The following is a 14,611-nucleotide window of genomic DNA, read 5'->3' on the forward strand; positions in this document are numbered from 1 at the left end:
CATTGATATAATGGGGATTCATTGATTTACACAAGCTGAGGATCTGGTCCAATGTTCCCTACATTTCAGCAAAAGCCCAAATCCTACAGGAGACTGAGCCTTGAGAGATACTTGAGAGCTTTTACTGAAGCCAATGTCAGCTCAGGGTGCTCATTGCCTTGCAGGATTGGACTCACAGTTATTACAGTTATATAAAATACTAAAGGGGGTGAGGGGTTAATCAATATTATTATCTGCATTTCTAATCTATGTAGTGGGTGGATATTCAATGAGATACAAATCCATATCCCAGGCTACCCTAGTGGTAAAGTATAGGACTCACATATTTTTATGGTCTGAAAAATGTACTGGTCTTGAAAGATGCCTAGGTTAAACCTCTTCTGGTCTAAAAGAACTTGTAATTTCCATAAAGAAGTAAAAAAAAATAATACAAAAAATTAAAATTAAATTTAAAAAATCACAATAAAATATTGCATTTCCAACAACCAGAAGGACTAATGATTCAATAATTAAACCTTAAAGCCCTGAAGGTTTGTTTATCATCTACAGTGCCAAGCTAAGGACAAATTTGTTTAAACAAATAGGTATTGTGTTGTATGCAGAGTCCTATCAATGCCACACTTTCAGTTGCCCATCCAACACCTGATCACAAGCCCTCTGCCAAACCATCCCTTTTACCTCCTTCTCATTCACATGCATCAACTCTCTTACCCCAATTCATCTTCTGAACTGCCCTACCCTGTATGATAAGTGCCTCCTAAAGACTCCTTTCTCCACTATCAAACACTACTGTCTGCTGTACTTCTGTTACCTGTACATAATCTTGTCCTCTCTGCTTCCCATGAGTCAATCTCACAATCCCCAGCGTATCTCTACCTCGATCGAAGTACCCCTATGGACCACATCACCTCTTCCCATTTGCCAGACTCTACTGTCATCCCATTCCCTACAAGTATCCAGTCCTAACCTGCTAGCTGCATGACTCAACTTTTATATCTCTACTCCAGACTAGCACTTAGTCCAGCCCCCTGAGTATAAAAGGAAGACTGTTAGACACTCTTCAGAACAAAAACTTTTAAGCTCCACTTTTGATAGAAGACCCACCTCTGCAACCTCAGTATATTTTTCAATTTATTGTCAACATCTAAATATTTTCCTTACTTGAATGTAACTTTAAAAGGTGAAATTATTTTTTTTCAGATAACATCAGATTGTTACATTTTAAAAATGTAGGCTTTGACTCTTTATTTAATCTAAATCAGTACGAGTGTTACTGTCTCACAATGAGAATGATCTTCCATTTGTATAGTACTTTTTCATCCCAAAAGGAATCCAAAGCACTTTGCAAACACTCTTTATCCTGTGATCCCTTCAAATAACATAAAACTGATATTTATCCACCTCTCTGTTGAAATTCATCAATGATTTAATAGCACTCATTAACACTACACAACATTTTAGACCAGTATGTGAAGAAGAAAATACTTTCCAAATGAAATTGCAGGGAGAATTTAGGTAGGTGGGATGTAATTGCATCCTGGGTCAATATTTCATTAGGGACACTTGATTTAATAACTCGGCTCTTAAGAAAAGCACTCTGGAATCTTTAAAGGTACCAAGGGACCAGCACCTAAGTTTTGTACCTTCTTTGAAAGACAGTTCTCTTAATACTACAGTAAATTCTAATCCCATGTTGGGACATTGTTCATTACTGACCACATGTTTATTTGTCTGTAATGAGCTATGCATACCCACAGAGCTGAATAAATGATAACAACACTGACTTAGAGGGACAAGTGTCATCTCCTGAATTACAAATACTTCAAGTAGCTTCCTGGGTTTCCCTCATGGCTAGCCAATACCAACACAGTCAAATCCTTCTTAGTGTATGTGATTTCTCAAGATAGCTCGCAAAGTGGCATGAAAGCAGCCACCTAAATGAGGGAAATTCTATATTCTGAAGATATATCTATATTTTAAAATAGGCAAATATGACCAAGTGCTATACTTCAGCCTTCCAGTACAAGATTGATACTATAACCACCATTAAAATGATGAATCTAAGTCTGTCCATCTTAGGTATTTATGAGGTGGTATTCATATTGGTATCGAGTACTTTAGTACAGTGTTTCCCAAACTTGTTCCACCGCTTGTGCAGGGAAAGCCCCTGCCGGGCCGGGCCGGTTTATTTACCTGCCGCATCCGCAGGTTCAGCTGATCGTGGCTTCCAATGGCCGTGGTTCCCTGCTCCAGGCCAATGGGAGCTGCTGGAAGTTGCGCGGGCCAAGGGACGTACTGGTTGCCACTTCCAGCAGCTCCCATTGGCCTGGAGCAGCGAACCTATGGACGCGTCAGGTAAACAAATCAGCCCGGCCCGCCATGGGCTTTCCCTGCACAAGCGGCAGAACAAGTTTGGGAAACACTGCTTAGTATATGTTGTTTATTTTTGTTCCTAATATCTCATACTACAGTGAATTAATACTACAGTATTTATATATTTGATAGGTGCTTTAACACCTGAAGAGTTGCTCTAACTCTCCAAAAAATTTTAAAGTACTCTGAGAATTATCGCTTAGAGAGATCCATATATGCGCAATTTGTTCCCTTTTAAAACTGGCTTCTTTACCTATTTGCTCTCCATTCTGGCACTTCCCTAGTACCAAGAATTCAAATGTCCAAGGAGCCATGAAGGGTAGGGCAAGAGAAGGGTCTAGAAAACAATCAGGGGGCTCCTGCAGCAAAGGATGGGGAAGGGCTCTGTATAGGTGGAACAGAGAGATGCTGGGGGCCAGGATGATTAAGAAGAAGGGGGGAAAAGGTGAGTTGACGTACAGCATCAGCTATTTCTGCACCTTCTGCTCCCCAGTTGGCCTTTCCCTGAAGAACTCAATTAAAACAGTATTAAAAATAAAATAGAAGATTTCACAAAGCTCCAAAACTGGACAGTATCCATGCACAAAAAATCCTCTTGCATAGCTCTCCTATGCTTTTTTAAAATTATTTTAACTATCTGACTATCCCATTTTTATTTTATGGAAGACGAGAAGGTACTGTGGGGCTGCATTTGTAAAGGTTTTACAGGCAGAGAAAATTGATGCATTTTTGCTGAAACAGATTCAGAGACATTTCCCTTTCTTGTTAGGTGTCATTGCAATGTATTTATTTATTTTTATTTGTAATGTTACTTTACAGACCCAGTTGGAAATAGATTTAGTACACTTAGCTTCATCTTACAGAAGCCAGTCATCCTGATAAATCAAGGAGGAGACTCTACAATGTGAAATGATTTTAGTGTTGCTCAGTTGGTAACTCTTTTGCCTCTAGATCGTAACACTGAGTTCAAAGCTAGAAGTGTTCACTGATAAAGATGTTGGGCCAGATTCAGACTGAGTATGAAGAGGTACAATTCTACTGACATCATTCACTCACACAAGGTTAGAATTTGGCCCACCATTTTTAATGCAATACGTTGTGCCAGACACAGCCTTCCTCTCCATCTCTTTTTAAAAGTCCAGTATGAAGTGAAAGATTTCATAGCACTCTTCAAAATGAGAAGGAGATAACTCCAATGTTCAGGTCAACAATTACCTGTCTTGATAAATTACGTTCCAATATCCATGCTGTGAGTGAACTCACTGCATAATGGTTGCTCTTTTTCTGTACCCAATGATGGAACTAACAGCATTTATTTCATTTACTTTGTGAAACACTCAAGGATAACTGGAGCATTCAATGCATTATAGGCTGTAAAGCTTTTTTTCTCTTCAAATCCCCTTTATTATATATTATAGTCAAGAATTTTTTTTTCCAAGTAAGAGACACCCAGCCATATAGGGTATGTCTACATCTGAGGTGGGCGTGTGTGCTTCCCAGCTCATATAGACCTACCAATGCTAGCTCTGCTTGAGCTAGTATGATAAAAAACCCAGCAGTGTAGACAGGTAACATTGGTGGTGGCCAGGCTAGCTCCCTGTATATGTGGTGGGGCCGGATGGATATGTACTCAGGCAGCTAGCCCATGCAACCCCAGCCACACTGATATTTTTAGTGCACTAGTTTGAGCCAAACTAGCACAGATAAGTCTATGTGAGTTGAGAATCACACGTCCCAGCTCAAATGTAGGCTTACATATAGAAATACTGTGATATAGTAAATACTATAGGCTAGACTATGGGAATTGCACATAGCCAGGGCTCAGGAGTATTGCACACAGAGGAACCAGAGGGAAACATTTCCCCTTATATACACAGAGCATGCACACTCCTACACCCTTTAATTGGTAATCTTCTGCCCTCCTTCCCACTCCCTTTCCGTGCACTATTGATAACAATCTAAAGACGTATTGCTTTAAATATCACAGCTATTGTTTACCGCTATGGATTCAAGGAATACCCGTGCAACGAGTAACCTTTACTCACACGAGCAGTCCAGACTTCAATAGTTTCATTGATACTCAAGTGAGTAAGGGTTTGCATGACAGGGTCATTCAGAAACAAGACATTAGATATTAGAAATGGCACTTAGATACTAAGGAGCTAGTATAATAGACATACCTAAGTTAGATAGAACCTTGCTGGCCAACAAGTGAATAGAGACCCATTCACATATGTTTTATTGTGCCGACACTGACTTTAACAGTGAGGTCAACCTACATATTCAATTTTATGCTTGCACTTTCATATTCCTTGTTAAAAGGGTTTCTAATAAATTGTTAAAATTTATTATGACTTAAATAATAGTGGCATATCCATGGTGTATCCAGTTAATTCAACTGTAGTCCTACAGTTAAAAATTATGTTCATGGTGTTTAACCAGGTTTTAAATACTGACAATTCATAAAATAACTGTGTTACTGTGAAACTGAATAACTGCATAAAATGAAGTGGTTTATAACAACACATGACATGCATTGAAAGATATATACCTAGCTAAATTACGGCATGTTATAATCTGAACTCTGATCTTGGTGTGGTTGGCTATATCCTGCAAAAGATATTTTTTTTAAACCACTACATTTACACATAACATTTACATACATTTATACCATTAAAGGAGATATGACATCTCCTTAACTACATAATTATATTAATTAAATTAAACATAAAAACCCACATAAGGTAAATCTCACAATGTACAAATTGTAAACAGTAAACAACTCAATTTCTATTTAAAGAAAAACAATGTAACAACTATAGTATGTAGCGATCCTGCAATACGTGGCCTAATTAAGATTTCATAGAAGATGATGAACCCTATTTAAATAATGTTATAATCAATGAAAGCAAGACCTCATTTCAACTTCAGAAAAATCACTGTACACCTTACCATTCACGATAACTGTGATATCCCGAAAGTCGATTTCTCCTCTAGCTTCCACTCTTCCTTCACATCTATATATTCCTTCATCACTTTTATTGATATTAAGAATTTGGAGGTTGTTGTTTGGTAACATCACAAATCGATCTAGAAAGGCATGTAATGAATAAAGTGATATCGGTAAATTAAGACAGTTTTGGGAATACTAATTTAAATTACTAAGATAAATGAACTTGTCTAATGAGGTCAAATAGTTCATCAACAAAACACTTTCAATTTAAAATTCAAATGTAATATCATAACTTAAGTTATTTCACCCCAAAAATATTGGTTTATCTTTTGTTTAAATTCAGTTAGGATTTTTTCTATATAAAATGGAAATGTAGTTGTTCTTCTGTACATTTTTATTCCAGACTTGTTACTGCAGTGCCAATGGAAGCACAATATACCTACAGTACATTCAACCAAATATTCAATGCTGTGCTATTTTTTTAAAATAAGATATATTATATGCATCCTCCCTCACACTCTATTCAGTTCTTGTCAAGGACCAACTACCCTGCTTTTCCAAATTAATGTTAATGGGTGAAATCTTGGCTCTATTTAAATCAATGATAAAACTCATACTGGCTTCAATATGGCTAGGATTTCACCCAATATGACATCATTTATTTCCCAATTCTGCAACTCATTATGTGCAGGCAGCCCCCACAGAACCTTGCTGACTTCAGTAGGTGTCCACCAATACGAAACAAGTTGCAGAACTGGGATCTTATTGCAGATGATATGGTGATAATATTATGAAAAAATGTGCAACTTTTGTTTTTTGCAACAGGAGAAATAGAATATTGTAATAGGTTAGCCCAGAAGTAGAATCCTTAGCTCATTTAATGTCTTTTGTAAAACTAAGAATCTGACTCAAATTATTACAAAGTGAATGAGATGCTTATTTACCCTAGACTGGTAAAATGATTAGAGAAACATAGAAATGTCACACATCAAACCTTAAAATTGTACAGATGGAACTAGATAATGTTTTTCTAGGTACTAGTTGTCTCTGTTCTTACTAAACAACTGTTTGTACAGGATCTTTCAGTTTCAGCCAAAAATTTATATTAAAACTATTTTTCTTACATATTATGACCCCGGATCATGTGTCTCACTGTGAGCTTGGCATTTCAAGATGCTGAATACACCAACCCTAATCCAGCAAAGCACTTAAGCACATGTTGAACTTTAAGCAAGTGGTTAAGTCTCATTGACTTCCAAGTTACATAGCTTAAGTGCTTTGCTGAATTGGGCCTAAGCATGCACTTAAGTGTTTTCTTGGATCAGAGTCACCACTCTTAGCACCCTATAAGAGGTGCAGATATAAGAGGCAGATGGATTTAATTTTTCAAGTCCCTCAGTCTAAATCAGCCATTATCAGCTCATGCCTTTTGAGAGACATATTCCTCCTTAGGTCACTATATGTGGTTCTTGTGGTTACTGTATACATGGGCCTCAACTCAGCAAAACAGTTAACCAAGTGTTTAAATTTAAGCATGTGCTTAAGGGATTTGCTGAACTGGGGTCCTGGTGCTCCACTCCCTTTGTCGAGTTCTAAGTATATCATGAAGAAAGACACTGGCCATTAAGATCTAATCACTGATTTTCAAATCAATACAAGTCACAATCCAATACACCTAGAAGTAAAACCCATTTCCTGGTGTGATGCTCTGACAGTCACCCTTCAAAATGTTCTCTCTTTCAAAAGGTGTGTGTGTGGGGGGGGAGGGGGATAATTTCTCTCTTTAGACTTTTGTTAGCTTTTTATTTGTTGAAACACAATTCTTAGATCATAAAAAATGTACATTTTCAAACATTTGGAAAGTGCTGTTTAAAGGATTAATTTAATATAAGAAAAGCTTCATCCCTGCTGGCTGGATGTTCTGTCAACCACCAGGCCTTTTCAGCTAAGGAGGCTATTTCGATTTCATCAAGGAAAATGAAATGAAAATGAACTCTAACGTTGGGTGACTGCGGAACACCATAAATACCCTAATCTTGTCATGGGATAGACTGGAGAAATGTGTGTATAATAACAGGAGAAATTCTTATGAGTAAATTAGGTTGACCAGCTGAACAAAGCTCTTTCTACATCCCATACTACATACTAGCATTTAGGCAGACAGATTAATACACAGCACAAACAATACCTATCGGAAAGTTGAAAAAGAGTGGAAAGTGAATTGAAATGATTTCTCAGAAAAGCCACACACCACTCTGTATGACGTATCCACTGATAGAGGTGGAAGGAATTACTGCCTTTCAAGACATAACACCAAATATTTAAAAGAATTGTTATCTACCTTGCATAGTAATTATGTAAAGTCAGGCTGAACCAGTAAACTCACCTGAAGCTTTGCAGTCATGCATTAGACCTAGATAACGTGATTCACATAAATAATAGTATGCTCAGAGCAAAGTTCAGAGCATCCAACCGCTCTAGCGGACACCATGTTTATACAAGTACTAATTTATGATACATCCCGTAAAGTACTATATATGATATACCCATAGGTTCACAAATATATAAACTGTATGCTTTTGTAAGGGGATCACAGTCAATGGATGTGGGCAGTTAACAGCCACCAGACAATGCCAGCTCATCACACACGACAGTCAACAACATTCACTATAGCCTAGGCCAGTGTTTCCCAAACTTGGGACTCCACTTGTTCAGGGAAAACCCCTGGTGGGCTTTCCCCTGGCCCACGCCACTTCTGGCAGCCCCACTGGGCGCGCACAGCAAACCGCGGCCAGTGGGAGCTGCGATCGGCCGAACCTGCGGACGCGGCAGGTAAACAAACTAGCTGGGCCCCAATGGGGCTTTCCCTGAGCAAGCGGCGTCCCAAGTTTGGGAAACACTGGCCTAGGACACTAAGGGTATGTCTATACTGCAATTAAAAACCTAAAGCTGCTCCAGGACAGCTGACTTCAGCTCAGGCTAATGGGCTATAAAAGTGCAGTATAGGTGTTTGAACTCAGGCTGGAGCCTGGGCTTTCAGACTCTCCCCACTCACATGATCCCAGAACCCGAAGTCTGGCCTGAGCCCAAATGTCTACATTGTAATTTTATAGCCCCACAGCCTAAGCCCCATGAGCCTGAGTCAACTGACCTGGGCCAGCCTTTTACTGCAGTGTAGGCATACCCAAAGCAGGATGTGAATACCCATAACTAATCAGTAGACAAGCATGAAGCCCACACAAAAACATGCTGGAGAGCTAGCAAGGCACCTCCACGAAAGACTTGCTGAGGACAAAATGCTGGAAGTACTGGAAACCATTAGGGCTTCCACCAGTTCTGCCACTGATGCAGCTGAAACAATGGTAGTATGAGTGTTTTATGGTCCTCCCCCTCCCTGTCTCACCCTAAAATTTCCTTTTAGAGGCAGGGCCTGAAAGCAGCTGCCAGCCCACCCTGAGTACAGTAGTTTTCCAGAGAAAGGGTGAAATTCACTTCTGTGATGGCAGCCAACACAAGCTCAATGCACCACTAAACTCCCCCTTAAAAGGACTTATGCAGGCTCTCTGTATCAGGATTAATTTCACCCAGAGTGCACACAAGAATGCACCATTTTCCTTCCCATAGCTGCACAGTTCTAATTAGAGGTGTGTAAACTCTTGATTTAAAGCAGGAAAATACTCAAAACCATCCTGGGTCTGTGTTCAGCTTGTTTCCAGGAAACAGTGATGGCTTTCATAAATGTTGTTTCTTCAAGCTATCAGCAGAAGCTTTTTATAACCTCAACCCTCCTCTCTGTTTATTGGTTCACTTTACGGCATTCATAATGTAATTTGAGTCAAGATCACTGAGATAGGTCATCGGGTGCAAATCACATGGCATTTCTTCAGGGGCCCTAAATTGGTTGAGCCTATCCAATATGATCAGTCCAATAGGGTCAGCCCAGTTCAGCAGAAGTCTTTTTCATTTGTAATCTCAGAATGAGAGAGGCTGTAGTTTGTTTAAGCTTTTTGATAAAAAAATAAAGTCATCATAATCTATCTTCAAATGTCAGGGGAAGAACCTTAGAAAGCAGAGTCCTAGCATACTTGTAATTCCACTGTTATTGGAAATTTTTCCTTATATTTTATATACTGGCTCCCATATTAATATCTAGATTTCTGATTGGGAAAATCTCTTGAAATAAAAGTTGTCTTGTTGTATCAGGCCTAGTCCCTTAGATTATGTTCCTGAAGCAGGCCTTATATTTCTCCTGTAATTGGCCTGTTATTAGGCACTATCTTATTATTTTATATTTTGGCTCATGTACCATGTTTATCATACTTTTAAAAGGAGAAGTTTTCCTCACTGAAATAAGACTTCTGTTGTAACATCAGGACGCACGCCTACTTCCTGTTTCATGTTTTGTGAAGCAGTGATCCCGTATGAAGAAGTATGAATGGGTTGAAAAACCATACGAACTAGTTTCCACAAAAAAAAAAATCTGCAAACTTTTTTTGCACTGAACTTGGAATGGTTTGCACACCTGTAATTCTAACAGTCTGAAGAATCTCTTACAGACGTAAATTGTGATGGTTTTGAAGAGAGTTACACCGCATATTGAAATGATCAGAAAAAAAACCCAAAGGAACCAGACAAAAAGGAAAATATATAACATAACAGCACACCACAATACATGACAGGGGTGAAGGATACACCAGTACACCTTCAGAACAATATCTCCGCAATCAGCTATGATGTAGACCAAAACAACATTTACATACAGTAATCCTGAACCTTACAACAATGTCATATCCAGCAAGTGGTAACTGCATGTATGACAAATCTATGCAATTGAGCACCGGACTGTTGAATAGAAAGATTCATGCAGGTGATGTTCAGACTAGCCCTTGGTAGTTAGTTCCTCTTGTGGCTGACTCCAGTCAGTCCCAGAGACCTGAATGCCTCCATATAGCCTTGCAGTATTTGTGATAGGCACTATGGAGTGGGCAGTGTGCTTAACTCCTTATGCAGCAATACTGCTGTGCAAAAATAAAGAGTAAATCACTGACTTGGTGAACAGAACAAGGTGTGATCTATAAAAAACAGTTGCAGGCCACCTTCATCTCTAGTACCAGGCCTTTGCCGCCTGCACAATGGAATTGTGATTCATGACAATTAAGCTTTTGAGGCTGACATTACAGGAACTCTACAGAACATGCTCAGAGAGTTCTACATTCCATTGAGCTATTGAGCTCTTACATCCAACTTTAAAGATACAACATCAAGTCAAGAAAGAATCTTTTAACAGAGCGTGGGCTCTTTCCAAGGTCATGGTCTCCCCAGTCATTTTATTTAATTTCCTTGGTCAAAGGATGATGGAAAGCTGACCTCTCTGTCCCTCATTCCCTCCCTTCATAGATAAACAGGAGAAGGACTATAGGTGTCGGGACTGAACAGATGTCTAGGAGTTTGGCTCTGGGGGGAGAAGTAAAACTACTTTAGAATTAGGAGTTGCCATTCCCAGTCAGCTCTACACTTCCTTGTGGAACAATTCTTTAAATCAGGGGTCTCAAAGTCCCGGCCCGCGGGCCTTCTGCGGCCTGAGAACCTCCCCACTGCGGCCCGCAGAGGAGAGACACATGCAGACACGTTGCCGGCAATGTCTGCTGCAGGCGCCGGCCCCTGCAGCTCCCATTGTCTGGGGAGAAGGATAGAGATACCATCACTAGTTGCTGGGCAGAGTCAGCCATGGAGGCAGCCCCACTTTTTTCCACAATGAATATAAACAAGTCAAAATACCGAACACAACTATCTGAGGCACACCTTGCTGCAATCCTGAAGGTTTCAACTGCTCAATCACTGAAGCCAAATGTCAACAAACTGACAGAACTGAAGCGTTGCCAGGTGTCTGGCAAACACTAAAAACTCTCTGGCAGGCGAAGAATTGTATAAAGTTACATGGTAGTTTTATTATTTCTGAGAAATTCAAAATAAAAAATACAATATAAACATTTTGTTTTCTGAACACTATCTTCAGTGACATTATTGGTCCGCTGAGAGGATCTGAGGACTAGGGATTACAGTGGACGAGAAGTTGGATATGAGTCAACAGTGTGCCCTTGTTGCCAAGAAGGCCAATGGCATTTTGGGATGTATAAGTAGGGGCATTGCCAGCAGATTGAGGGACGTGGAAAAATTGGAAAGAGTCCAGCGGAGGGCAACAAAAATGATTAGGGGACTGGAACACATGACTTATGAGGAGAGGCTGAGGGAACTGGGGACGTTTAGTCTTCAGAAGAGAAGAATGAGGGGGGATTTGATAGCTGCTTTCAACTACCTGAAAGGGGGTTCCAAAGAGGATGGCTCTAGACTGTTCTCAGTGGTAGCAGATGACAGAACAAGGAGTAATGGTCTCAAGTTTCAGTGGGGGAGATTTAGGTTGGATATTAGGAAAAACTTTTTCACTATGAGGGTGGTGAAACACTGGAATGTGTTACCTAGGGAGGTGGTGGAATCTCCTTCCTAAGAAGTTTTTAAGGTCAGGCTTGACAAAGCCCTGGCAGGGATGATTTAGTCGGGGATCGGTCCTGCTTTGAGCAGGGGATTGGACTAGATGACCTCCTGAGGTCCCTTCCAACCCTGATATTCTATGATTCTATGACTGGGACTGGCCCTAAGGTAAATTGAATCTGAGACCCCTGCTTTAAATGTTCACTTCTGATTCAGTAAACAACCTTCCTTTCTGGCAAGCAGATCAGTCTCCTGTGTGGATAGCACATTCAAGCATTAGGAACTGCCAAGACTTTATACAGCCTAAATAATCATAGTTAATTGTGCTAAATCATATCCGAGAGGTTTATTCACTTTGTCAAATATAGCAGAAATATTTTCACTTTATAACTAAAAAGCCAATCACAGTGTATCTCTCCACAATGCAGGTGCTAAAAAAGATTTTAAATGGAAACTGCTTCCCAGTGCACAATAAAAAGCTGCATAATATAACTGGAAATTATACTTTCAACAGCAGATGTCAAATTATTCTACATTTTAAGCTTTCTCTAAACAAAAAATGAAAAAGACAATTAAAATAATGCATATTTATCTCTATAATAAACTAATCTTCTAGTACACATAACATTTAATGAATTTAAGTATTATATACTATAGGAATAATGATCAATTGGTTACTAGAGAATAATCTCTTCTCCACCATCCACGGTAGTATGTCCAGGTGATACTGTGAACACTCACACAGCTCAAACTCTTCTAGCTATATACTATTTAAAGCCCCAATTCCTACGGCAGGAGCTGCTATCTTAGGCCCTTGCAGAATCCCCTTGAATTTTAATGGAGATTTGTATGGGCATAGCAGTTTGTGCTAGGAGATCTCAATGCAAGATCAGGGGATAAAGGAACAACATTTTTTTCTGTTTTTTTTTAATCCGTTTTTCAACCATATACTGTTTAAAATCCTAACATTTTATATCTGTCTGGCTCAAACAGCTAAACAGCTTTATGTCCTGTCACATCTTAAAAGAAAATGAAACAAACTCAAAATTACATTATGAAATGCAGCATGGCACACTGGAAATATTTAAAAAATTCAGATTAATTTAAAATGCACGATCTTAAGAAAAAAATTTCAAGATTTTCTTTTTATGATTAAGTCTTCTAAAACAGGGTTGATTGGTAACCAGAACAAGAACTAGAAGTGCAAAAGCAAATTAAATTAACATACTGTAGAGTATCCCTGATCTTTTGGAGAAAATCTCACATTTGTAGGCTTTAAACTGTAACACTGACAAAAAGACCGCTTGCTTAATTGTTCAGCTACTGTTTAGTTCCAAAATCCTTTAACCCTTACCTTCTTTAACAATTCAATTATATAAAAAAGTTGCATTGCTCTTCTACAGGTAACTCTTTCACCATGAATTCTGCACATGTGACTATGTAGGTAACGACAGAGATTAAACACAGTATGTAAGTAGCAAATCCAATTAAAACTCTGCCTGGCTTTTGTACCATGAAGGTTCACACAAGAATCTGAAACCACCCAAATAAGTGATTTTTCAGCTTTACAATAAAAAGCCTAATAGGTTTATTAAATCTGCTCTTCTTTGGCTGTAATCATACCTTAGAGATGCTACAGTTCCATACTTTCATGCCACTAAATAAACTTTAATTTCATTTTGAATTAAAAAGAATATGAAAAAACGTATCTTAATGGCCAGCATGAGGGATGTACAAACTCAACCTTGCATTTTAGTCCATTTAATGCCAAAGCTGTGAGAGGATAGGCAGGTAGGCAGATAGCTCTCCAAAGATGTTTTCTGTGCATTGTGAGGTACATAATAATTGTGTTGCCCCACAAAGGCATAAGAGGCAGTATTGGGACAGTCAATTGCCTCCTAAAGACATCACTAGTGTGTGTAGTGGATACTGAAGGCCACTAGTATACCACATCCAATGAGAACAACAGGCATGGGGGAGAGAAGATGATCCAGGGTTTATGGTTTGGAATGAAAATCATACACAACTCTATAGACCCAACTGTACAATCCTTAAACACGTTGGTGAGAACTCACTTGCTCAAGTAGTTCTATCGGCTTCAGTGGGACTACTCATATGAAAAATTGCTCACAAATGGGCTGACAGTCCTTGGCTGAATTTTGCTTTAAGCTTATTGTGTTAATATGAAACCAAAGTGAAACTGAAAGCACACACTTCAGTAAGATATCTATTCTTGATTTAAAGCTTCAAGTGATGGAGAATCTACCACATCCATAGGTAAAATTAAAGTTTATGCTTAGGAATTCTTCACTGCTATCCCACATTACAGTTTTGATATATCTTCTTTTAAATAATATTTTAATATATAATTAGAACATATAACCTAAAGAGTTACCAAAATACTAACTGTCAGCAATAGTTGTGACTTCCTCATTTCGATACAACCAGCTGACAACAGGTGCAGGTGAACTAGTAACATGACAAATCACTTCAGCATCTTCTCCTTGCCTGAATTCTTGTGGGGTTATTATGTCTCGGAAAGTAAGCTTTTCTAAAAAGAAAGAAAACTGAATTTAACAAGCGTTTCCTGTTTTGTTTAGCAATACAAGTTACATGCACAGTTACTCTGAATACAGCATCAAATCATAGAAATTAGAGATGTGAAAGCTAGTTCATTTTTTCTCTGAGTGCAGTAGAGGACTGTTCCAGTGTATTATCTATGGCTTTGGCCAGCCTAGGCATAAATGTTCCTGGTAATGAGAATTCCACTATTTCCACTGAGAAATCATTGCATAA

At 38.9% G+C, this 14,611-nt stretch overlaps 1 protein-coding gene across 3 annotated transcripts in view; it reads right to left on the bottom strand.

The window, feature by feature from the left end:
- The window catches only part of NCAM2 (neural cell adhesion molecule 2), a 539,492-nt gene that overhangs the window by 230,143 nt on the left and 294,738 nt on the right, over positions 1 to 14,611 (bottom strand). For all 3 annotated transcript variants that reach the window (XR_006287979.1, XM_037905715.2, XM_043538332.1), the window contains exons 4-5: positions 14,223 to 14,366; positions 5,326 to 5,463 (exon numbers count right to left, since the gene is read on the bottom strand). Coding sequence is in view for 2 of the 3 variants with exons in the window: in XM_037905715.2 (XP_037761643.1) it covers positions 5,326 to 5,463; positions 14,223 to 14,366 (282 nt within the window). In the remaining variant the exon portion in view is untranslated. The remainder of the gene's footprint in view (positions 1 to 5,325; positions 5,464 to 14,222; positions 14,367 to 14,611) is intronic.

The sequence above is a fragment of the Chelonia mydas genome, chromosome 1 (assembly GCF_015237465.2).
Source record: "Chelonia mydas isolate rCheMyd1 chromosome 1, rCheMyd1.pri.v2, whole genome shotgun sequence".
In the NCBI taxonomy this organism is placed as follows: Eukaryota; Metazoa; Chordata; order Testudines; family Cheloniidae; genus Chelonia; species Chelonia mydas.